At 42.1% G+C, this 26068-nt stretch overlaps 1 protein-coding gene across 12 annotated transcripts in view; it reads right to left on the bottom strand.

Annotated features, from left to right (window-relative positions):
* The window catches only part of SEMA4D (semaphorin 4D), a 498348-nt gene that overhangs the window by 177545 nt on the left and 294735 nt on the right, over positions 1-26068 (bottom strand). For all 12 annotated transcript variants that reach the window (XM_069227530.1, XM_069227533.1, XM_069227504.1 and 9 more), the window contains 3 exons: positions 24112-24174; positions 21944-22042; positions 19766-19859 (listed from right to left, as the gene is read on the bottom strand). In XM_069227530.1, coding sequence (XP_069083631.1) covers positions 19766-19859; positions 21944-22042; positions 24112-24174 — 256 coding nt within the window. The remainder of the gene's footprint in view (positions 1-19765; positions 19860-21943; positions 22043-24111; positions 24175-26068) is intronic.

The raw sequence follows: 26068 nt of genomic DNA, 5'->3' as shown, positions 1-26068 counted from the left end.
GGAGTTTAGGGTCTCTGAACTCACAATTTTAAAATACATCTTTTGGTAAAGTTTGTTTTTAGATTATGTGTTGCCACTTTTAGAAAGTAGGCATGGTCTTGCTTAAACCATTGTGTGACTCTGCCGGTCTGTGGATTCCCTGTCTGGGTCAGTTTGACAGTTGGGCTGTTTGCACCTCTCCTCTAGTCAGTGACAAAGGGAGCTGGGGTGTAGCCTGCATATCCTAAGGGGCCATCTGTGCTGGGAGGGGGGGGGATCATTTGCACCTGAAAGGGCTGTGCCTGCCCTCAAGTCTCCAGTCCCCTGGTGTGTGTCTGGGACCTGGCCTGGGCAAGGCAGGATCTTACAAACAAGAGAGATTTTCCTTTGAAGTAAGCTTACTTCAAAGGCAGAAAGGGGTAGAAGTAGTGGACCTAAAAACCCTGACAATTAGATCACTTCTGGAATAAAGAGGGACCTCTGCCAAGGAGAATAGCTGAAGAGGTGAGAAGTGCTGCCCCTGCCCCTGACTTTGCTTTGTTGGGCTATCCTGCAGTTTCTGCTTCTATCTGTGAAAGGAGACAAAGACTGGACTTTGCTTGAGAAGAATCTCCAAGGGCTTGAACTGAGCTTGCCTCCTGTTGTTGAAGTCTCAGAGCCATCAAAGACTCCCTCCACCAACACCCCCCCCCCGCCAGCACTTGGACTCTCGGCTGAGACTCCTGTCTTGCCAAATGGTGCCTTAACCAGTCCTTGGGCCCTTGAAAGGTGAAGCTGGCAGACAAGAACTGAAAATCCATGCACAGAACTCCGTGCGGGTAAACTTATGACGCACCTTCCGCAATGCTGCTGATAAACGACGCACCACCGGCTTTGTGGCTGAAATCAATGCTCCACTTGCATCGCAACTGGGAGATCGATGCATCACGGCTGGAGAAACGACACACAACACCCACTTACGAGGCTGATGACACAAACCCCATGCAGCTCATTTTTCTAACACCATGTGACCGGTTTTTCCATGCACTGCCCCTAGGCGTCCAAGTCAAACTGACGGTGTGAAACCAAGGCGCCTTGTCTGGAAACCGACGCATCGCTCTCTTGCGAGGGAGAAAAACGACGCATCGCCGACCCGACCGGAGAAGACAATGACACACGGCCTCACTTGCGAGTAAAGAATCGATGCATCGCTACCCTTTTCAAACACACGCTCGTCCGTGCGGCTTTATTTCTGACGCTAACCAGATTTCACTGTTTTCTAAGGATTAAGACTTATTCTTTCAAAAATTCATATCTTGACTTGTGTATGTTGGATTTTTGTCGTATTGGTCTTGTTTGATTTAGATAAATATTTACTATTTTTTAAACTGGGGTGGTGTCCATTTTGTAGTGTGTTCACTTTATTACTGGTTGTGTTGATACAACTACCTTACACATTGCTTCTGACGTTAAGCCTGCCTGCTCGTGCCAAGCTACCAAGGGGGTGAGCATGGGTTAACAGAGTGTGATTATCCTTTACCAGGACCAGAGTTTGGGTCCTTGTCTGGACAGGGGGTAACCTGACTGCCAACCAATACAGTCAGTTTGCACTCTGTCCAAGCAGGGACCCTCACTCTAGTCAAGGTAAGGGAGATACAGAGCTCATATAACCCCTACTCATCCACTTGGTGGCTTGGCTCAAGCAGTTAGGCTCATCTCAGAAGCAATGTGTAAAGTATTTGTACAAACACACACAGTAACAGTGAAAACACCACAAAATCACTCAACACTGATTTAGAAAAATAGGCAATATTTATCCGAGTAAAACAAAATGGAAACAAAAATCCGACAGACAAGCAAAGTCATGCATTTTTAAAGATTAAACTTCGCTATAGCACTTACAAGCACAAAAGCTTCAATTTGGTGTTATCACGGCATCATGAGAGAGTAGTTTCCAACAATCCGAGGCCAATGGTGGCGGACACGGAGTCGTACAGACCCCAAGGTACAGTACCTCTGGTAACAAAGAAAAAAGCTGGTGCACGGAGTTGGGGAGGTGAGGCATTGCTGGATCCGGTGCAGCGTCAGTTCTTTACTGCAGAGCAGGGGAGGTGATGCGGTATCGGTGCGAATTGTCTATCTTATGCTCCGGCAGGGTCGATGTCAGGCGACAAAGATGCTGTGGGGTGACATCATAGGATCGCAGCCGCGCCACAGGGCTGCAGGTGCCGCAGCAGAGTCGGGTGTCACAGACGTCAGTGACATTGCACTCTGGACACTCAAAGTCATAGGACATCAGCGGGCTGCAGTGGCGTCAGGCCTGCGATGTCTGCAGGGTTATCGCAATCCAGCGAGGACCACGGTTTCAGTTGCAGGCAGCATCACAGGGTCAAGCAGCGACATTGGTCCAGGTGTTGTCCGTTGTCGGTGGAAGTGTTTTCTCTGGTTTTTCAACCAGCTTTAACTTTCAGGGGCCCAGAGACTGGAGAAGGTTCCACAGCAAGTAGACCCAGAGGCTGGTAGGTGAAGTCTTTGCTGTCCCTGAGACTTCTTAACAAGAGGCAAAGCACAGTCCAAGCCATGGGAGATACTTCACAAGCAGGACCGAAGAAAGCAAAGTCCAGTACTTTCCCTCTTAGGCAGAAGCAGCAGCAGCAGGCCAGCAAAGCAAAGGGTGCAGGCCCTTCTCAAGCATCAAGCTCTTCTCCTTGGCAGAGGTTCCTCTTGATCCAGAAATACTCTAAAGTTGTGGGGTTTTTGGACCACTACTCAACCCATTTCTGCCTGTGAAGTAGGGAAACTTCAAAGGAAAGCCTGGCCCTTGACACACACCAGGAGGTTGGAGACTGCATTGTGTGAGGACAGGCACAGCCATTTCAGGTGCAGGTGTCAACTCCTCCCTCCTCTCCCACTCTAGCCCAGGAGACTCATCGGGATATGCAGGACACTCCCCAGCTCCCTTTGTGCCAATAAACAGAGGGAATTTACAAACAGCCCAACTGTTAGTCTAACCCAGATGTGGATTCTACAAGCAGACAGAGGGACAGAATGGTTAAGCAAGTAAATGCCCACTTTTTTAAAAGCACTATTCTCAAACTGACAATGCAAAAACCAACCTTAACAAAAGATATATTTTTAAATTGGAGAGTTCAGAGACCCCAAACTCCACATCTTTATCTGCTCCCAATGGGAAACAGCACTTAAGAGATTTAACTGCAGTCCCCATGTTAACCTATTGTAGAGATAGGCATTGCAATTGTGAAACACTATTTTGGCAGTATTTCAGTATCAGGATATGTAAAACACACCAGTATATGTCCTACCTTATACTTACAATGCACCCCGGCCATGGGGCTACCCAAGGCTTAAGTTAGGGGTGACTTACATGTAGCAACAAGGAAAGATTTGGGCCTGGCAAGTGGGTACACTTGTCAGGTCGAATTGGCAGTGTAAGACTGCACACAGACATTGCAGTGGCAGGTCTAAGACATGTTCACAGGGCTACTCATGGGGGTGACATAATCAGTGCTGCAGGCCCACTAGTAGCATTTGATTTACAGGTCCAGGGCACCTCCAGTGCACTTCACTAGGGACTTACTAGTAAATTAATTATGCCAAACAGGGATAACCAATCACCAACACAATTTGCACTTTAGCCCATTAGCAGTGGTAAAGTGCCCAGAGTATCAAAAACAGCCAACTCAAATTACAACACAGAGTCCAAAAACAGGTCGTCAGAAGCAAAAAGTACAGGGAAACCATACCAAGAGCTGCCAGGTCTAAGAGACGTTTTAGTAATGGTAGGCAAGCCAACAAATTAACAGAGAAAGCCAAGGCAGAGCCGAGCCAAAAGTCTATTCAGATCTTAGAGCCCATAAATGAGTAGAGCCCTGAAAATATGCATTATGTTAATCATACAACAAACCAGGTAAAATATGATCAATTCTCTTCAAAGTTCAAAAGAGTGAATTTCTTTAACAAATCAAAGCTTTGACATTAGGACGGCACATTACAGCACTGCAAAGTATTTATTAAAAATTATATTTGTGTACAACTGGTAGTCTGAACTCATGTTTGAAAGTGCTTTCATAAGCAATAATGAAGAAAAAAGAGCTTTGGTGAAATAAAATATTTGCCTAAGATCACACAATTTAAGCGGGAAACAATAATTTATCCAGGTTTTCTGGTTGCACTATGTAAATTAGCCAGTAAATAAGTATTTGTGTTTCCTTATGTTAATGCTTTGTTTTACCTCTTAGTGCATTCTTCTGTACTGTTTAGAATATGGAAGGTACTGGACCGCTTTACACGAGTACCGGTTACATAACACAAGCATTGTTTATACACATAGGCAGATTAAGTGGTTTGCCCAAGATCACATGATTTTCAGGTGATGTCGAGACTCGAACCTGGTTCACGAGCTCCATAGTCAGTAGCTCTGGCCTTAACACCACATCCTGGATACAGGGGGCCAGAGAGAAGTCACATGTAAGCTCGGCTCATTATGCGCTCATGCTTTCAACACAACCCTGAGCTGAGCCAGAGCCAGGCATGTCAGGCTCGAGCCTGACTCATGCGTTCAGTGGCTCTTCCACCTCAAGTTTTCAAACAAAAGAGCAAAGGTAACGGAGCATCTTTTTAACAAGATAATGCAAGTTATTTTTGCCAGCAGTATTGATGTGCTTGCTATTAGTTTAAACCTGTATGAATGAAAAATCCTAATTTTTCTTATTTTCTGTGATTATGATTTTGCATTGCAGACACAGTAAGCTGATAAAAAATGAACCTCAGTTTTGCACTACGAAATAATTCAGACTAGCTAGTTGATTCTTAACTTTTTTGCATCTCCACTTTTGCAAACGTACATTTTCCTGCAATAGTCATACAGTGACAAGAATCATGTAGTTTCTACCGGAAAAGCTCTCTAACTGCAAGACTTCAACACAAGGCACTTAGTGAATATTAGCAAACATCCATTGGTGCATGAATGGTGTCTGACCGATGCTACCTACATTTAACTAAAGACACTTACTACTAAGTTACATCCATGACGCACAAGATTCTGCAATTTATGAGCCACGAGTTATCAAAACTATTTCCAGAAACAGTTTATTACACACAGAAATCATATGGAAATCGCTGTGCAAAACTTGATCGTTAAAAAATGAGGTTCTGTAAGCTCGACACAAATCCCAGGACTTCTGTCTATTCAAAAGTTAGTGTCTGGCAGTTGCAATCATTTGATGTCTGAACCCAAAAGGCAAGGTGGTGTCCCTCCCGACAAGAAAAGTATCCCAGGTAAAGGAGTGACCATCAGTGCCATGCCATAGATGTGCTGTTGACACCTCTCCCTCTCTCATTCATATCTTTTCATGTCCGGATGAAGTTTGACTGATTTTAGTTTGAGTATGTATGCTCGAAGTCACTTGTACGAGAGGGTTTTGTAAGGATCTGATGGTAGTAGGCAACGCAGGTTAAATGGGAATCTTTTGAAAATCCACTGACAAGTAAGACTGAAATTCTCAAATTGCTGAATGAGAAACCGCGCTGGACCTGCACGATTACTTTTTTTCTCCTTGAGAAACAGATGGCGAGTAAACATTGATGCACTCAGTAAACCATTTGTAAAGTATATATTTTTTCTAACATACATTTTTTTTTAAGACTTTCAGGAGTATGACTGTAGGCACACTTGTACTTGTAAGCAAATAACTTTCACAGGAGTCTGCTAGTTATTTATATTAGTATTATGTGTGCTTGTGAGCTAGAGCTTTTTATTCTTAGAATCCATCCTAGGTTAATTCAAACTAATACAGCAATTTTCGCATAACCTTTAAATGGAGCATATGGCGCCGGAAAAATGTTTGCATATTTTCCTTGCATGAGGGTTTAATGTAGTACACTGACAGATCAAAGATCTTTGGACTGGCGAGACCGCCTTTTGATGCAGACTTCCTCCAACTGTAAAGTTGAAAAAAAGTTTATTTAAAAAACCATTGTGGAACACAACTGGTCATCCTTTCCTTGGCGATCAGCGGCCCATTTCACATGAGTTGGCACAAACCGCAGCACTTTTGGAACTCTCTAGCTTGCTTAGATTTGCATAGCAGCTACGTGGGAGTTCAGCTCTGTCTTCCGTAAACATTACTACCTACCGGCTTTGCCAATAGTTTTTAGTTATGCTGTGATTACACCATGGGTAATCACAAAGATTCTCCCAGGTGCCAAAAAGTATGGTTTGTGGAGGTAAGCCTTCTCTGCTTGCTATTGCTATCTTAAGCGAGTCAAGTGTGCAAAGGAAGTAACTTCATTATTAAACTGAAACCAGATAGAATCTTAAGGCCTCACGTTCTCCTTATTCTTTCTCTCTTAGCCGTAAACATTAGGAATGCTGAGAAACCAGCTCAACATATGTAGCAAATGTTACAAAACTCTTTACCAAAGGCCCCTGCATTGTCAAGACTTGCATAAGACGTGCTGCATGTAAAAGGAGCATTTTGCGTAGATCTTCAGTTATCTGTAACGTCTGTTCACACACGTCCTATGTGGCTTTTGATTATATCACTGTGTAATTACGGATAGCAATACAGTAATCTTTGTATATGCTTGACTTGTACTTGTTTGTGTGAACAAACCGAGCCTGATAAGGAGCAAGTATGCTAGGCAAGTTGATAATAATCAATAGAGATTGTAAATGGTAAAGGATACAATAAGTCTACCTGGATCAACATAAGGAAAAGAGGCATAAAGATTGGAATGTTTCTCCTTGGACAAAAGTACGAACTTTAAATTGATACCTTTCAATGTCAATAGGTGACGACTAGGGAAGTGAGAGCAAATCCTATACCAACAGTAGAAAGAAAATATGCTTTTATCATTCTGGATCCTGAAAAACGTGGCAGGAAATTGGTATCACCACTGAAACGTGTTGACCATCTGCGGAGTTCCCAAGCTAGGACGCAACACCGTGGAAGAAAACATGTTTATCGCCTTATTGTGCTCTCATAGATCCATTTGGGGACTTGTAGTTAAATGTTATAAAGAGGCTATGAGTTGTATGTTTGAGAGATTTTAGATTTAACTGGGATTTGCAATTGTATTTTTATTGTATAATAATCATTTTTTCGAAAATGAAACGAGATACAAAAAAAGAAAGAATTGTTTAAAAAAAAACAGTGAATAAAGAAAATGTATAAATCCTAATACATAGGTTTATGATTCAGTTACTACTTTGTGATTTAGTCAGCATTTGAAGCAATACATGTTCAGCGGGAAAGTTTTGTGACTGTTTAGACTCTTATTTACTCCTTTCCCAAATACGAAGCATATTTGTGGGGTTACCCTTTGTGCTCTATTCTTTATGAGCTCGTAGTGCCAGAGATAAGTAGAATCAAACATCCTGAAAGTTGTGTACAAAAACCTGAAGTGGCCTGCTAAGAGTGCTGGACTGGATATGAAATCATCCTCTTCTCCAAAACTGTAGCAACATACATAGGACGTAGGGACTTTAACGGAGTGCCTTGTGAAAAAGAAAAAAAAGTTCCTGGAAAGGAAGCACTCCTGTAAGATTACAAGAAGGCAGTCAGATGTGGTAGAGGCTAAACTCCACAGCAGGGACTAAGACATGACCGACAGTCTAAAACAAACCCAGCAAGTAGAAAGCAAGCGAATGAGTTACAAAACGCAAAGCACAGAGTGGAATGCTTCACTGAGCAAGCTATCCGCATATCCTAATAAGTCTTTGCAACCATGCTTTGACATAAAAATGTAGCATTTCCAAATAAGTTTTATTGTCGGATATTTATGGGATGTAAAACTCAAAAACAGAGAAAACTTAAACAAGCATTGGCAAGCACTGGCTAAACTGGCTTTGTCAATGTTATTTCAGGCCTAACAAAGCACCACGGGTTTAATGCTAAAAAAAAAAAAAAAAAAAAAAAAAAACAAGGTGTCAGAGCCCGCGTCGGTGTCACATGTGTAAAAATGATACAGCCAAGTTGTGAGGACCAAACGCCAACCAAAGATTAACAATGTGTTCACAGCATACAAGGGGTAGAGCTAGATTCAACAGCTGTGAAGGCACAAGTACGAAAGCAATAACACAGCCAGTGCCTAAATCACTGGGAAAGAGCAAGAAGACAAATCTTGTATTACAGCAAGCAAAAGCATTGCAGATACATTAATTCTTATAAAGTGGGATTTTTTCCAATATGAAGCAATATTAAAAAAATAGGTCCCTACGCCTCATGTGCCTCGGAAAGCTATGGGGTGGCTTAAAAAGAAAGGTGGGGGATGTTTTATAAGAATGGAGGGTGAGTTAAAAAGATCGGATGGCGGGGGGCGACTGACACCAAAGAGGGGTGACAGGGGGTTAAGGGGAAGGACTGCAGACCCATGCACCGTCTAAGAAAGCTTGTAGAAAAATGATTTAAGGAAAAAAAAAGTAGCAAGCCGTATGTGGCACTGACCAATTGACGTGGGAGACAACCAATGGTTAGTAATAGGCAGGCTCCAAGCACCTTTTAAGATTTTATTATCCAGTAAAGATTTTGCAGGCAAATTGCAAGTGCTGTGTAGACAAAACCTAAAAAGGGGCAGGATGGGACACCCTGGGACAGTAACCAGCCAGGAATGACCCAAGTAATCCTCACTCTCTGGAACTACTGGGCATAATCGCTGCCTTTATCCCCAAACTTTCCAACACAGCCTCTCAAGCACGTCCAAAAATAGGGTGACAAATTAGATGATGAACCGACTACAACATAACTGCTAGTTAACTACACATTAACTAGATGTATACATTTAACAATAAAATCTCTAAACTTGAAAAGGCTAAAATCTTCTTTTTACATCTGCATCAGTTGTCTTCTGCCTCTGTGGCTCAAATACACAAAGTTTTAACGAAAAGGGCCACCGAGTGTAGTGTCTAGAAGTGAGTCACTATCTACCAGATGGTATCTAACAGAGCATCGAAATGGAAGAGACCCATTTTAAATTCTAATAAAAAAGTCGAGCCCCTATATAAGATATGTGAACCGTATTTAAACTCAGTTCAACAACTAATGTCTTGCAAAAGTTACAATATACTCTAAAGTTCTAAACCCTGGGATGGGTTAGGTAGCTTGTGACATTCGCTCTCCAGCAGAGGACCTAAATATTATAGTAGAGGTGTGTTTGACGAAATCTATTAGACTATGTTTGAAAATCATTTATTAGAATATAGCAATTCAGTCAATAAATCGTTTATTTGGTTGTTGCAACAAAGTCAAAAATACGTTATTAGATCATGCCAAATAGAAAAAATACCTTATTTCAAATTATAAACATTCAGAAAACTTTAAATGAATATAAAAAGCAGTGTTTACGTTGGTAGTATGGGAACGCTCACAAACTTGCACTTTTATGAGCATTACCTATCTCCAATTCATTCTCTTTCCACCAAGGGGTCAGAGTTTTACTCTAGCACACGGCTGGTGTAAATCCCATTCCAGAGTGGAGAGGGGAACGCATCCCCGAGATTTGGTGGGGCTGTAGGTGAGGGTGCCCAAAAGGAAAACTATTATCCACATTTTCAGGCGTACTCGTGTAAATGTTTACAATTTCCGGAAAAGTCCTGACTTTCTTAATGGATGGGCCCCATAGACTTCTATTCACCCGATTTCCATATAAGGAGTGTATTTGTGCACTCTATTCAGTTCAGTTAATGCTGTATGTCACACTGTAATTAATTATGCTATAAATTGATACTATGTCTCCTTTGCTCAAGCAATGGCGGCCCTAGTAGTTTAAAGGAGCAGTAAAAATATTTTAACACATTTCTGCACCGAGGGAACACAATAGGGGTGCTTGAAATGCAGACTTTTACAGGCATTGAAGGAGTTCCCGACATATTCCCTTATTTTCTGGTCCTGCACAGGACCCTGAGCAGGGCTTTTACGTGAGATGAACAAATTGCATGGGTTTCTCTCTAAAAGTGGCATGGCCTCTGCAGTTACAGGCCTGACTAACATGTAAACTAAATTCCTGTGATTCCAATATTGTGCCGCCCGTTCTGTATTTTGCTGCCTATCTAAGCTGTCTGTTACTGCACCCAGATATAACACAACAACAACCAACATACATCCAATTCCAGCTAGAATGATTGGTGTTGTCAGTGGTTGTCTGCATGTGCTCTGCAGAGAGGCCAAGGATTGAATGGTCGTGTGTTCTCAACACCTTTACGACCCACTAACAGGCACCGCGAGAAACTCGCACTGACTTCAGTCTCTACTCCAGACCGCTCAAACGTGGTCCGTTCAGCACCTTGTACCGACCCGGTTCAAAGTATACACTATACAAGTAATGTGCGGCAGAAAAAAACTACAGAAACAACATCCTAGGAATACATAAAAATCTAATGAAGTGCAAGATTCAGTTAAACGTGAAATATTATCGGGAAGAAAATCGCCGACATGGATTACTTGAACATTTATTACATTAATTGTTGAGAAATCGTCAGTGTTTTTCACAATAAAGATGAGGACATGAAACCAGGGTCCAATATGTCAATGTCTTAAAGGGTCTTAAAGTTCAGCGCAGGAGCACTGTCACTCAGCAGCAGTAATTCATTCATGTATCTTAAAAATATTCTGTTCTACTTCATTGGCAGCTCTTAAGACTCAAGCATGCATGCACAGCCCATGCAGTGCCTGGAAGCAGCCCACATCCCTTCATATACAGGTGTTTCCTGTGTACTTCATGGCCAGTGTATCCGACCGTACGTTTCATTTCATTCACTCACCTAGTTGACAATTTGTGATCTAATGGGTGGTGAGTAATTACACCCTCTAGAACACTCCCAACAGAGGCAGTTTCCTTCAGATTTTCTAGTATGAGTGTGAAATATATAGTTTCATATTTGAGGGGGAGCCTCTAAGGGGAGGAAGTTGGGCCGCATGTGAATCTATGAAAGATACCAATACTGGAGAACCATAGTTACAGGTAAGCAACCAATTTTCTTCCCCAGTATTGCATCTTTTGCTTATTTTGACAATAACTTCACTAATTATAACAATAATAATCGCAACAATGATACATTCAGTTAATATTTAAGAGAAATATATGCACTGAGAATGATGATAACAACAAGAAGAAGAATAGCAATAATACCAATGATATTAGGTGAGTACTGATAGCATACCTATTAAGAGGAAGGTCGGAAAACCAGAGAGGCTCCCCTTAATTGAACAGATGTCTTAGCACTGCTTGTCCGACGGCTGTACCCATTTTGTTCATCTCATCCAGGGCAGTAGTGCTTTGTAAATGTAGGTTGACTGGACCATGCTGCTGCCCGGGAAATATGCTGCAGGGGTACTCCAGCAAACAGAGCTGCGGGTGTGGCCACCGCCCTGGTATAGCGGGCTTTAGCCCTATAGCATAAAGGCTTTCCTGCCTGAGAATGACAAAATTGTGTAGTCAGTCCAATCCACCTAGCGATGGTCTGCTTAAATACAGCAGAGCCTTTCCTTGCATCTCCATATGCTACGAATAACTGGTCTGATTTTCAGATTTGAGGCGTTCTTTGAAGATAAAACTTTAAACATCTCTTTACATGTAGAGCCTTTTCCGCTGCTGTTTGCAGTTTAGGAAAAAACATTCTCAAAGTAACCAGCTCAGTCACATGGAAATTTGATGGTACCTTTGGTATATACTTAGAGTTTGTTAGAAGTAGAACACCATTTGGAATGTACTGAAGAAAAGGATCCTTGATGGTGAAGGCTTGTATGTCACTCACCCTTTTCGATGTGAGAGCTACTAAAAGTGATGTCTTCCACGTAAGGAATTTTAATTCTGACCTGTGAACCGGTTCGAAAGGTGGTTTCATGAGTTGTCCTAGTAGAGGTTTACGCACCAGAGGAAACGCTTTATAAAGACCCTTGAGGAATTGTTTTACAATCCTAGAAGAGTATAACGAGGGGCCATGCTGAGAGCGTAGGAATCTTGAAATTGTCACCACATATACTCTTATTGATGGATAAGAAAGTCCGGATTTTACCAAATATAATAAATAAGGAGGTATTTTCTCCAGTGGTGACGTCATAGGATGGATTTCTGCAGTAACACACCACAAGCAGAAGTGCTTCCATTTAGGCTTATTGGTAGTTTCGGCCCTGGCTTTTGCTAATATTTCTCTGCATTACGGTGGAATGTTTAAGGTGGAAAACTCACTGAATTCAAGAGCCAGGCCGATAAGTGTAGAGATGAAGGATTTAGATGACTGACTTGGTCTGGGCTCATGGTCAGCAGGGCTGATGTCTGTCTATGTTGAACATGTGTCTGTTCCAAATATTGGAGTTCTGTGAACCAGAACTGTCTGGGCCATTTGGGTGCCACGAGGAGGAGACGCATCCCTCTGTTTTCATCTTGCTGATCACCCTGCTAATCAACTGAATCCGGGGAAAAGCATAGGCATACATTCCTGAACATCTAATCAAAAAAGCATTTCCCCACGATCCTTTTTGGGGATGCCAACTTGCATAATATGGGCATTTCTTGTTCTCTCTTTTGATAGTTGACGGAAAGGCCCAGACTTCTGATCAACTGTAGGCAAGTGGACGTGTGTTGCACCACCTGATGTCTTGTGGATGCTTTTATGAGCCAGTCATCCAAATATGGAAAGATCTGTATCCCCAGTTGTCCTAGATGAGCTGCTTCTGGGACCAGCATTTTGGTAAAAATTCTGGGGGCTGATTTTATCCCAAATGGTAGGACCCCAAACTATAGATGTATACCAGCTACCTTGAGCCAGAGAAACTTTTGATTATTTCAATGTATTAGGCTATGGAAGTACGCATCCCAGAGGTCTAGAGATGACATGTGATCGCCTGTATTTAAGAGGCATAAAATGTCCTGAAGCTTTACCATACAAAATGTTTTTTTTTTCCAGGAACTTGTTTAAGGCCAGCAGATCTAATATGGGACGCCTATCCTCGAAGCTTGTTTTCACTAGAAAAAAGCCCCTCTGCAGAGTTGGGACGATTTCCAGTGCTCCCTTGCGTATCATGAAGATATTTCTATGAGAAGTTGCCTTAAACGTGGAGGTGGTGGTCCTGATAAGGGAAGTATTTGGAGGCTTCTGGAGGAATTCTAGAGTATGCCCCTTCAATACTATATCTAGTACCCAATTGTCTGTTATCATTGACCACTGAGGAATGTGGTAACTTATGCGGCGTCCAACCTTTGATATACAAGTGCGGTAGGTAGCTGGCATCAATGTGCGGTCATTGTTTTCTGCCTGTGTCACTGCCACGGGTTGAAGATCTTACTTTTGTGCAGCCCCTGTATGCAGCTGTAAGTGCTAACCTGTATTGCTGTTGTCTGTACTGTTGCTGAAAGCCTGTTTGGGCAGTTTGATACTATTGCCTATATGGTCGGTATCTGCTGTGGAAGGGGTATGCTCTGCCTCTAGTCCTTCAAAAGAGCTGTCTTTTGTACTGCAGTGTGCCCAGAGATCTGGCTGTGCCCATGTCTGCCTTGAAAAATTGCAAAGCCTCATCTACATGTTTGCCGAAGAGGCATTCCCCATCTTATGCCATATCAAGTACCTTGCTCTGTACCTCTGGTCTAAAGGAGGTAGATTTCAGCAAACCCTGCCTGCGCAGCACTGCTGCCCCCGCCAGCTGCCTGAATCTTGTCAGGGAGATGTCAATCGCACAATCAATTATTTCAGCTGCGATCTGTTCCCCGTCTTGTAATACCTTCTTTACCTCCAGTTTAGCTTCCTCAGGTAAGTGGTCAATGTACGTGAATATATCTGACCACATTTGCCTATCGCATTTGCAGCTTTGACTGTAATTGCTGCAACAGAGGAGAACTTTTTGCCAATGTTATCTAGACGGTGTCATTCTCTATCTGGCGGGGAGGATAGTGGTGTTGAGGGATTCTCTGAGAGCCATTGTGCCGGCTGAGAGACCATGAAATCCGGCTTAGGTTGTCCTATTAAGCATGTTGGGAGAGTCTTCCGGGGTTTTATACTTCTCCAAGCGTGGGATTTGAGAAGGTATTGTAGCTGAATTTTTCATCGCGTTCAGGACTTCTTTGTTGGCTCTTTAAAGTTGTATAGGACACAGTCGGTCTCCCTAGAAAGGATGGGTAACTCAAATAGTTTAGCTGCTCTCTCCATTAGATTATGGAACCCACCTATATCCTCAGGAGGAGAGTCTACGGGTCCTGCAAAAGGTGGCGATGGAGTAGGTATTAGGTATTTGTCCCAATCACTATGAGTGGCATCTGGTATTTCTCCTTCTTCCCTTTCCTCATCTGTGGTCTTAGGGTCATCCTGGAGGTGGTTGCCCGAAATGCATGTCTACATCTGGTCTGAGTGACGTTCCCAGATGGGTAGACAGGAGTCCGCGGTTCTGTTTCTAGTTCATACGGTTGCGGACCGGTGTTGCTGGTACTGAGGGTGAAAACCTTTTATAGTAGTCAAACATTTCTGAAGGCCCATTACCAATGACCTTGGCATAGGTATGGAAGTGTCTCTATCGCCATATTCAGAATGCGAGGTATCCACTTGGTCTCTTCCTGATTAAAAGTTGTCCTGGTAGTGATCATCATCCAGATCTTGACATTTGACGCTGAGCTGCGATGGAATGCTGGCTACCCTAAACATTCCTTTGTCCTGAGAATATACATCATCCTCATCATCTAAGAGGTGTTGAGGAGGGTACGGTAACACCTTACTTGGCGAAATACGCATTGGTAAAATTGTAGAGGATGTCTTTCCTCACAGTTATCAACGATCGTGGCAAAAATGTTGGTCTCCCAGAGTTTGTCATCACCAGGTCAGTCGTCAATGACTCTTTAATCGCTGCATATAGTGTTGACTGATCCTTGTCGATGGGATCGTTGTTGACCGGTGCCGTCAACTGGTCTGTCGTTGATTCCCTCGCCGGCCGAGTAGTCATCGATGGTGTCTTTTTATATATTCTAGCAGTTATAATCATCGTCGATGTGATGATCATAGGAGTCACCGCTGTGGTAAATGTCAACGTGATTGCGGTTGTTGTGGTAGACACAGTCGTCTCCTGTGTGAAACAATTTTTTCCATCGATGAACCTTTGTCAGACTCTAGAGGGAATTTCTTTAGTTTTGTAGTCGACAGTAAAGTCAGTGAAGCACTTTTTGTGGGTTGATGGAGTTGTAGGCTGTGAGTGAACCTTTTGTAAGGCCTTTGAATGAATTTCTGTTGATGAGGTATAGCTTTCTTGACCTTTCTGTTGTTCCAATGAAAGGTGTTTAGATTTTTTTAAAGTACTTTCTTAGATGGTTCTGAAGAAAGTTTCTCTTTACTTTTAGGCCTTTTAAGAGATTGAGAGACCTGTAAGGAGGCCTCACTTTCCTCAGAAGAAGGGCATTACACTGCTTTTTGCCTCTGTAGCCATAATAAAAGTCTTTGTTCTCTGTCTAAGAGTCTTATGAGTAAAGGTGTGAACATTTTTGCAATCTCTCACCTTATGATCTGGATGTAGACAGTATACACACCTCTTGTGTGGGTCATCAATATGAAGTCTTTTCATCCCACAAGTGTCGCAATTCCCGACGTCCTTTTCTTAGTATGTTGGGACATCTTGTCCAATAAAAAAAAAATTAAAAAAAATAAAAAAAATCGATGTATGACTGAAATATTCCTGTCAGTTTAGCTATAGAGAACAAAATCTAAGCAGAGCTCAGAGAGACTCCATTCACGCGACATGCGGTAGAAATTCTGAGGGAAACAGCCTCTATTGAGACTGTTCTAGAGGGTGCTGTTGCCTGATTGGTTGTAGTTAAGATTTTTAAGCATGTGAATCTATGAAAGATCCAATACTGAAGAACCATTCGTAAGGTGTTTTATTCACAGAGCATTTCGAATTCCAAGGCTGCCAATGGCTTACGCCAGAAAGGCAACAAACTTCCCTTTGTGCATATAGAGATTCATACATTCATCCAAGCAACTGATTCTGTATGTGCTTTTTCTTTTTTTTTTTAAATTAACATTTTGTTTTGGGTTGAGTTGGCACTATATAAGAAAATAGGTTACTTACCTTTAACTGAAGTTCTCCAGTATTGGTACCTTTCATAGGTTCACATGCTTGAATCATTCCCCATCGACCAACTGGGAGTCCCCACAGTACCATAGAAAAGCAATAAAGAAAAAACTACATTGACGTAAATGCAAAGGACATTCAATTTAATAGCTTATCAGTGTTATTAAAAAAGACCCAAAGACCAGCCAATATGGTGACAGCACCCTTTAGAACCTTCACCACAGAGGCTGCGGTCTCAGATTTTCTTGCATGAGAGAGATGTATAAATCAAGGAAAGAAGGTGAGCCTCTATGGGGAGGAGTGTAGGATGCATGTGAATCTATGAAAGATACCAATAATGGAGAACTGCAGTTAAAGATAAGTTACTTATTTTCTTCTCCAGGATTGGATCTTTCATAGATTCACATGCTTGAATCAGAATAGTAAGCAGCGAACATTTGAAACTACAAAACATTATAATACAGCGGAAGGTTGGAATAGTAGAGGATCACCTTACTGAAATAGATGTCACAGAACTGCTTGTCCTACTGTTGCATCACTTTTCTCCACAGAGTACAGGCAGTAATGTTGAGTAAAGATGTGCCTGCTGGACCATGTTGCTGCTTGGCATATCTGCTGAATGGTCACACCAGCAAAGAGAGCTGTGGAGGTGGCGACAGCTCTGGTGGAGTGAGCCTTGACTTTGTTGGTCAATGGTTTTCCTGACTGTGGTGACAAAATTGAATGGCTGATGCAACCCATCCATCTATGGTCTGTTTAGAAATAGTTAATCCCTTTCTCAGAACCCGCTAGGTCACGAATAACTGGTACGCTCTGTGGATGTGGTGGGTTCTGTAAAGGAAGAATTTTAGATATTGTTTGACATCTAACATTTGTAAGGACCTCTCCGCCGCTGCTAGAGAATTTGGGAAGAACATTCTCCATATTACTGGTTCGTTTAGGTGAAAGTCTAAATGTAACTTGGGTATAAACTTAGGATTGGTCCCAAGTATCAGACTATGACTTGAATTGGAGAAAAGGTTGTTGGTCTGTGAATGCTTGGATGCCGCTCAACATCTTGGCTGAGGTGAGTGCTATCAGAAGCACTGTGTTCCAAGTGAGATATTGTAATTCCACTCTGTAAATCGGCTCATGGGTTGTGAAAGCACAATATTAAAGATGGCAAAATGAAGTAGGTAGTTTCAAGGGAGGAGCATTCTGAATAGCCCTTTCAAGAACTGTTGTATGCTCCTGGAAGACCATAGTGAAGGCCTGTTGTCCAAACCTGGAAATCACTTCCAGATTAACCCTAATGGAAGAATGAGAGAGGGCGGATTTTGCTAGCTGAAGCAGATATGGAAGAATTTGTTCTGGTGGTGATATAAAAGGGTGAATTTTGGAGTCCATGCACTAGAGAAAAGTGTTTCCACTTAAGTTTGTATGTCTTGTTTGTGGTCTGTGTATTAGCATTTGCAAGAATTTCTCTACAGTCAGATGGAATAGCTAGCATGGCAAACACATTGTATTCAGAAGCCAGGCCGACAAATGAAGTGATGTCAGATTGAGGTGACGGACCTGGTCTTGGTTCATCGTCAGCAGCATTGTAATTGGTTTCAGATGAACTTAAGGTGAGGTCATTGACGAGAAAGTGAATTGTTTAGTTGAGACTGCCAAACGTGATTTCGTCAACAAGAGTTTCCTTAGTAGAAGGCACGGAGGCCTCAGAATTAACCTTTCCTGAGGAAACTTTCTCCTTTTTTGAGGTAGAAGGATGTTCCTCTTTCTTAGAATGCTCATGATGGCATTCTTCATTCCCTTATGTGGGGAACCTGTAGACCCTTTTTGAGCAGACCTTTCCCATTTTCGTGATTGTCCGTCCTTTGAGGACCCCTCACTGTCCTCTTCAGATATAGGGCATTCCTTTTCAGATATAGGGCATTTCCTAGATTTTAGCTTCTGGGGCCATGGCAAAAGTCTAGCCTCTCTATCCCTTAAAGCCTTTTGAGAAGAGGTGTGGCAGATCTTGCAGTCTCTCACCTGGTGTCCAGGGTGAAAGCAGTAGATGCAGTCCTTATGTGGGTCATCTGAGTAGTGTCTCATTTTCCCACAAGTGCTGCAGGGTCTAAATAATGCTTATTTAGTTAGCGCTGACATTTTGGTTTAGTCAGCATAACTGGAAATATATAGAATAAAGGTTAACCTGAAGAGAAATCCCCTCTTAGTTGTGAAAAAAAGCTGAAAACTGAGCAGGGCTCAGGAAGACTCCCATCACATGATGTGCGGTACAACATCTGAGAGACTGGAGCATCTGTGTTGAAGGTTCTAAAGGGTGATGTTGCCTGACAGGCTGGACTTGGAGTAACTTTTAATAACACTGAAACTATTAAAGTGATTGTTCTTTGCATTAACTTCAATATAGTTTTTTTCTTTACTGCATTTCTATGTTGCCATGGGACTCCCACTTTGACAGTGGGGAATGATTCAAGCATGTGAATCTATGAAAGAGCCAATACTGAAGAACTAGAGACGCTACTCATGCATGGATTCAAGGGGCCAAAATTTGTAAAGAACCGATGGGATCTTTGGTCGATTTATCATTAAGCATTTCTGAAATACAAGAGAACACTAGAGTGACCAGCTCAAAAGTGGAAAAGAGAACTGTTGACATATTAAAAGAAGCAGAGAGAGATTGTAGGTATAGTATCAGTCCCAGTGAAAACCACTCCGAACACAGAATTTTTAGGTTTATAATTTTGCACTGAAAATACAGAGCAATCCACAAAGTGCACTCTGCCATGTTGTGAACTGCGGTGTCTAGGACTTCACTGTGACAGGCATGTTGTGATCGTGGAGAATGAGATCAGCCTAAATACAGGGCAGTTCGTAAACTGAGGCCATGGCTTTGAGGTCTGGGTCACTACAGAGAGCCTGCAAAACAATGCAGTCAGAGCTACGTTACAAAATAAAAAAGTACCTCTGTAGGTGTACAGGCATACACAGGAAGCAGTACTTTGTATGTGCTCCACGGCATGAACACACACAAAGTCCCAGGAGGAAGCCAGAGCAAAGGAGGCGGCACTGTCCAATAAGCAGCAGGGAAACAAGAGCAGCGCAGGAGCTAACCAACAGTAAGTAAATGTAAGTAATGGGCATGCTCTAAGTCCCTTTTAAGATTTCTTTCCTTGCAAGATATTTTGCAAGCACAAACGCTGTGCTAGCGAAACCTAAAAAGGTTACACATTACGGTGTAGCTTTCAGAATACAATGATGTATTACATCATTTCCATGGAAGATTAAAAAAATACTGAATAATCTGACTTTGGTGCCATCAGCTTTATTTAAAAGACAACATTCATGCAATGAGAGCTGGCCTTTTATTGTTAACACAGGCAGAGGTGGACTACGAATCAAAATCAGGTCTGGTAAAACTGTTAAAACCAATTCCACAGTGTACAGGGCTGCGACTACAATGGGGCTTTGCTGGGCCATGGCAAACATACTAAACATTAAGCTGCTGCAGGATAGGCATCAAGCAGAGGATTCCTAGCATAAAGACAACATTCTACACAGGTTCAATATTTTCTCGCCCAAAGGGTATCTCATGTTGTTCTTACATTTAGTTTTTCACATCTTGCACCATGCTCCTGAGATAAAAACACCACATGCACGCCTGAAAATGCTTTGGCAGGAAATTTAGCACGTAATAAGCAACAATTTAGTGTGGTGTCATCAATGGGGAAAATTTTAAAGTCTGTACTTACCAACCATGACTGAAGTGTAACTATGTGCTGGGTCAAAGGGGCATCGTCCTTTGCCATCTTCACTTTTACCCACCATTTGAAATGGGGAAACACTCTATAAAGACATTTTAGTTAATCAGAACACAAAAGTTACTACTAGAATCACATGTATAAAAAATAATAAATGTCAACAATAAAAGGACAATTCTACCTCAATCTAGGTGCACCTTGCAGCCTTTAATCACTATTTTCACTAGTAATTCAAAGGACAGCCAGAGGCTCTGCGTATGAAAGATCCACTTGAGTGAAGCCTACATTTCGTCCCCAATTATTTCAAGAAAACACTTGAAACATTGTTAATTTTGAAGTAGAAGTCATATTACACATATCATTAACTTACCCCTGAACACCTGTATACTACCCTTTTTAAAGTTTTAAAAATCAAAATACAAAAACGTAAGCCAGAAGTATATATATATACATATTTTACTGTGACAATATTTTGGTAGTGGATATTCTGACTGCAATGTTTTTGCCCTTGATATTCTGACATATATTCCCACACTCCTCCGTGTTAGATCAGATCTACACGGCTGCTAAACTGTCAGAAATCCCTTGATAAAGGGAGCCCGGAGTGACCATGGTGTGTAGAAGACCAAAGGGAATTTTCTGCTGGCTAGGTTTTCAATATTTTTAGTAGATGTATTATTCATACAAATAAGAGCATTGTGCCCTTCTCAAGATCATAACCTTTGACTTAATAGAAGTTGTATTAATAATTAACTTATTCTGAACCACAGAGTCCTGCAAGGATTTCAATTGAGGTTGAAACTGGCTTCATTGTATTAGGTAGCAACACAAATGACATCAGGTCCAGCGGCTATGCTGTTCAATGCAGAAATGGGGACCTGGACTTTCGTCCTGGGAAAAGCACTTTTGCACAGAATGTTAATCTGTGTAGTTCTGGAATTTAAAAAAGTCTAATTGTGTGCTGTCTAGTACTGTACAAACTAAATATGGACCTTTACCCTCTCACCATCACCTTTTTGTTTCTGTATGTAACTTACAATCAAACCCCACAAACACCTCATGTGAGATACTCTTGCGACAAAAGTAATGTTCTCTGTGCAGCAATTCTTCTATTTACTGAAGAGGTAATAAGCCAACACAGCATTTTCTGCTTATTTTAAAGAAGGAAACACTTTTAAGGAAGCAAAGCACCAATGCGCAGACTTTGTGGTAAGTTTCACACAAAAACATTAAGATGTGAAGATTTTTGAGAGGTTCTGAAATCTTACATCATCTCTTATTTTAAGCAACTATCAGAATAAAGCAATACAGCAAAGTAGCAGCTATTAGAATGACAACAAGAAGTCCGAAGTCATAGGAAAAATATTGCATGCCACGGAATATTTAAGAATTTTATCCAACCTTCTGTTAGGTCAATAAAAGAAAGCAAATGTTTCCTTCAATGGCTTTAACATATTTGCCATACTGATATTAAGAAACAGACACTTATCAGGAACAGTTTGTTCCTATTGAAAAGTGCCCTAAACAGGGGCAGGCAATAAATAGTAGAGTAGATTAAATCTGGGATCCATCCTATTCCATGCATGCCCATGAAATATAGGAGGAGTTCCTTTCAACATGCCACTGTGCAAACACTTGCTCCTGCATTCTGCAGCAACTTGGTAGGTTTGCAGATTTCCAATACTGTTTGCTTCTGTAGGTGCCCCATGCATTTCCCACTGTTCCTTCCAACCCACACCATAAACTCAATGGAAATTCCACAGTGGTAGCAAGTTTATGTCAGCACCAAAGTCCAACTGCAGGTATAAATCTCTGCAGCTTCTGATTCTGTAAATCAGGATCACTTAATGGACATCCAGAGTTTACTTTTGTGCGAAGTCCAAACGAGGTGCAAAAGTGCGGTGTGTGAAAGAGGCCCTATGAGTACAATTATTTACCAGCACATTATGAGAGCAGCTTTGTAGCATATGTGTGGGGTGTGTTCAAGAGCATGTAAAACTAAAATAATGATTTACCTTAGTGAGTGGGTAAGGACAATAAAACATGTTTCCCTCCCTCATTGCCCAGTAGGGAGAGAATTATCCCACCTCTCTTGGGCTACTGTTTCATGGTAGTCACCAGGGAAAACCCATAATCCCATTCACAAATGCGTCGAAGAGCTGTGCTTACCAGATAGTTACAGGTAGGCTGGAAGGCATTGGTCCCGCATACGTACAGGACACTGCTATTTAGTGGCTGCAACACACGGACGTAATTAAGGCATTCAGTCTGCAATAAAAGGACAAAGTGTAAAAAAAAAAAATGCCCATTAAGCAAGAGATTAACACCGATTGGCAGATCACTTTTTTCAGACAATGGGTATCTGAAGTACAATAAAACATCTCTGTATCTAGTATGTGGTTGGTAAGTACCTACACTTCACCAGCAGTTTAAAGCATTCCAATCTATTTCCCACAACAGCCAAGTAGGTAGCACTGCCCGTTGCCTTTTTTGTTGGAGAAGGGTGAAAACAACAGCCTTCGCACACTTGCCCATCAGGACACATTATTGGTCACAGGCCTTATATCTGTGAGGTATTAGATTACCCGTTTTTGGGGACACCTTAGTAAATAACTACAGTGTCTTTCAAGCTCCTACTGGGCTTGTCTTACAAACAAGGGTACATTCCCACCCTCTTCTTGCTTTATTTCCAGTCTTGCCTGCCAAGAGTGCCCTCTTCATTGCTTTCCTTTTACTTAGCCTGGCGACAGGCACATGTTCCCAGGTACAGAAGACGGCAGTGGGGTGCTGTGGAGGAAAGCACGCATGAGAACCTTAACACCATAGAAGGCTTAGGTAGAGCATAGGCGTGGATGAGCTCATTTCCAGGCTGATCTCAAGTATAACAATTGTGGCAAAGAATGGAGCAATACCAGGTGCCAAGAAGCAACGACACTGCACTACAGCAAAGGAGCCACCGGTCTCAAACTGAGTTAGGGCGAGTACCGACATGTGAGGGGTGTGAACACAACATACAAGGCTGCAGGGAGGCCTAGCCTATAAAAGGGGAGTGCACTGCCTCAGCTCTTAGGAGGATGGGAGGCAGAAGGGAGCCACAAGAAAGTCAGCTGAATATAAAGTGACGTCATGTTTCGAGGAAAGCTTATCAAGTTCACTGCTGACACGTCTGTGCCTGACATTTTGGTTTAAGATCTAGCAATGTGTGATAAGAGGAAGTAAAGGAGCTGGAGAGCACAATCTGTGCAAGATGGGTTTTTTTTTTTTTTTAAGTTTTTTTTTGCCGATTTCTCAAATGTAGTGGAGCACAGTTCCTCACACTTCTGTTTAATAAAACTAGGATTATGGAAGGATAAAAAAAATTACTAAACCAGCTCAGCTGGTGGAGGAAGAGAAGTCCTTGGAAAGGTGGAATAAAAAGAGAGAACAGGGCCATAAATGTGTTCAATCTTCCCCACTATCCAACCGTGTCCCCTCCTCATGGTTCACCCCAAAAAGATTCCAAATTGGAAGTGGGAAAACAAAGACCACATCCAGACACCCAGAAAGACAGAAAAAAAAAAAAAAAAAACGCAACCTCCCTGCTTTCTTTTCATCCTTCCCTGTCTAAGCTAACCACGCAGGCAATAGCACATGCTTCATCTGCACGGGGAAGAGGTGGGATAATCACGGGAAAGAGAACTGTATCAAAGTTCGAAACCGGAATCCAATTCCTAAGTGGGCCAGGATTCCAAGCGCGGACCCTTTTGGAGAGAGGGAAAATATCTGCTTTCCTTGGCTCTGCCAGCACTTCCAGGCAGAGATGCTGAGGGGAAGAGGGCTAATGAATTTACTTTATGCCTTCCTTCTCTACTCTCATTCCAGGTGTTGTGCCAAGAATCAGGAGGAAGGACATTTCATTTTGGTTATTTCTAGCTGGCGCAGTGGTTTCCTCTCGAGCTTAACTACTGATGGAGCATAAGTGGTTCTTTTTGGCATCAATCCTTTCACAGACCTGCTTAAGACTACAAATTTGATCTAACAGGTTGTCTAATTGAGGCGTAAGTGGCAGGAGGTCTCTGGACCCCTAATATTGTTCAGTGCCACTTCAGTCTCCTGCTAGGTTTATGCTATACAATTAGGTTTGTTCAATCGACCCCTACAGTGCAGTTTTCTCCATCCCGAGGTCTACTTCATAAATAACTTCACTGAAGAAACCCCAATAAATGTGCATGTACCAAACATTTCACTGCGCTACTTAATCTCTAGGTTAATATTCTGCACAAACCTTCCAAAGCAAAAAAATACCAGCATTCTTACTCTCTCATTGGTGACATTTACATACATTTAAAACGCATTACCTGTATTGATTTTCCTTTTCTTGAACATTCTTTCTGCTTTTCCTCACTGACACCCCACTTCACCTGCAGCAGAACAAAAACATCAAGACAATGCATGATTAGTGCAATTAAAATAAGGGCCTGCGGAAAGCAGCAACAGTCAGCTCAGACGTACTATAGATGGAGGCAGTAAGCTATTAATGAGGGAGCTAGTCACTGACTACTGCTCCTAGGGGAGATTTCAACGACTGCTGAATACCTAACTAGTCTCAGAGCAAAGAGGGTGAGATAATACTTACAACACCTAAAAGAAAATCTGTAGCTTTGATGGAAGTCTGTATTCTATTCAGGTATGATTAATACATTCCAAAGCTCAGGGACATTAGACTGAATGTTTTAAGGATTGATATGTAAGCTTAGCGAAGGTAACGATTTTAGTATTCAGAGAAGTTAGTCGCAAAACAGTGGTAATGCAATGCTGGTTTATAGTATGTGTCGGTGTCTAGTGTGTACTGTATTTTGGTGGTGTTGAATGGTTTATGAAGCCAGACTTAGAGTAATGAGTACAATGGTCCAAGAACATTTTAACTGTGCACAACTAAAGAATGTCAACTTCCCTCAAATGCCAAGTTATATTAGCTATAAAAAGGAGTATCTACAAACCCAATAAAATGGGGAAACAATATGAGCAGAGTTGAGCCAAGGGTCTTTACAAAAGTATTTCACAGGAATGTTGATAGGTCTGGCCTCATTACTAAATAAAATGGTTGGGAGAAGAGGTAATGCATTCACAAGCCAAGCCTCCGATGCGCCTGCGTCTGGCTAGATCTAGGAAAGGTAGCGTGGTACGTGTACCAAGTGGGCATTAATTCCTGCTAAATAGGATACAAATCACTAGAACATTCGTTCAAAAAAAAAAAAAAAACATCATAGTCCTTTCAAAAAGAGGTAACAGCAATATATAGGAGAGAAGAACGTAAGAGACCTTGAAAGCTAGCATCTGAAACTAGAGGATAGTCTACTAAAGGCCACAAAACTGCACATATATACACACACACACACTCCCGCATATTTTAAAAGAAAAGGTAGTGTTGTTTCCTCTGGGCAGTAAGGGGGCAGGGGGTGGCACACGGCCCCTGCATATTTTAAATGCGAGCCCTGGTGAGGCAACGGTCCCCAGGGCAGCGGGGTGGCCAGGGACCCCGTATATTCATAAAGGAAAGCTCTGGGGAGGTGGTAGTCCACAGGTGGGCCACGGCCCCCCCTGTATATTTAAAAATGAAAGCCCTGGGAAGGTGTCAGTCACCAGGGTTGGGGGTGGGGGGGGGAGACAATGTGGTCCCTGGAGCTGTGGGGAGGCCAGAAGGCCGCTCACACAAAATGTTAAATGCCCATGGGACCTGGCCCACCCAGGGGGCCTATTAAAAAAAAAAAAAAAAAAAAAAGAAAAGCAAGCTGGGAAGTCCACTCGTTTTTTCTTTTTTTTTTTGCAGTCAATATCGCAAATTTACGGCACACAAATAATTTAAAAAAATGCTTTTTTTGATCTGTTGCCAGTGCTAAGGGGTCTGGGTGTCTCTACCATGGCCACTTTTACTTTTACAGTTTTTTCTGTGACTCGGCAGAAGCAAAGTCCCAGGTTGGCTGCCAACTCTTCCTAGTTTGAAGTGTTGGCAGCCAATCAAAACTGTGCATTTCCCTACAGGAGCATGTCTTTGTTCACAAATACTTCATTGCCAGAGATATACAAATTTGAATTTCCCTAAATTTCCCAAAAACTACTGAACGTATTCACACCAAATAAGCGAAAGCGTAATCTGCGTGCCAACGGCTAGCTTTCTGCCAAATTTAGTGTCATTCCGTCCAGTGGTTTGGCCTGTAGCCGTGACTAAAGTATCCTATGGAAATTAACATGGGAAACGCAACCCTTTTTCGAACCATCTTTTTCTCGACCCCCGCTTGACTGATCACCCCAGAA

This window comes from Pleurodeles waltl, chromosome 1_1, assembly GCF_031143425.1.
Source record: "Pleurodeles waltl isolate 20211129_DDA chromosome 1_1, aPleWal1.hap1.20221129, whole genome shotgun sequence".
NCBI lineage: Eukaryota > Metazoa > Chordata > Amphibia > Caudata > Salamandridae > Pleurodeles > Pleurodeles waltl.
This window is presented reverse-complemented; position numbering and strand designations above follow the sequence as displayed.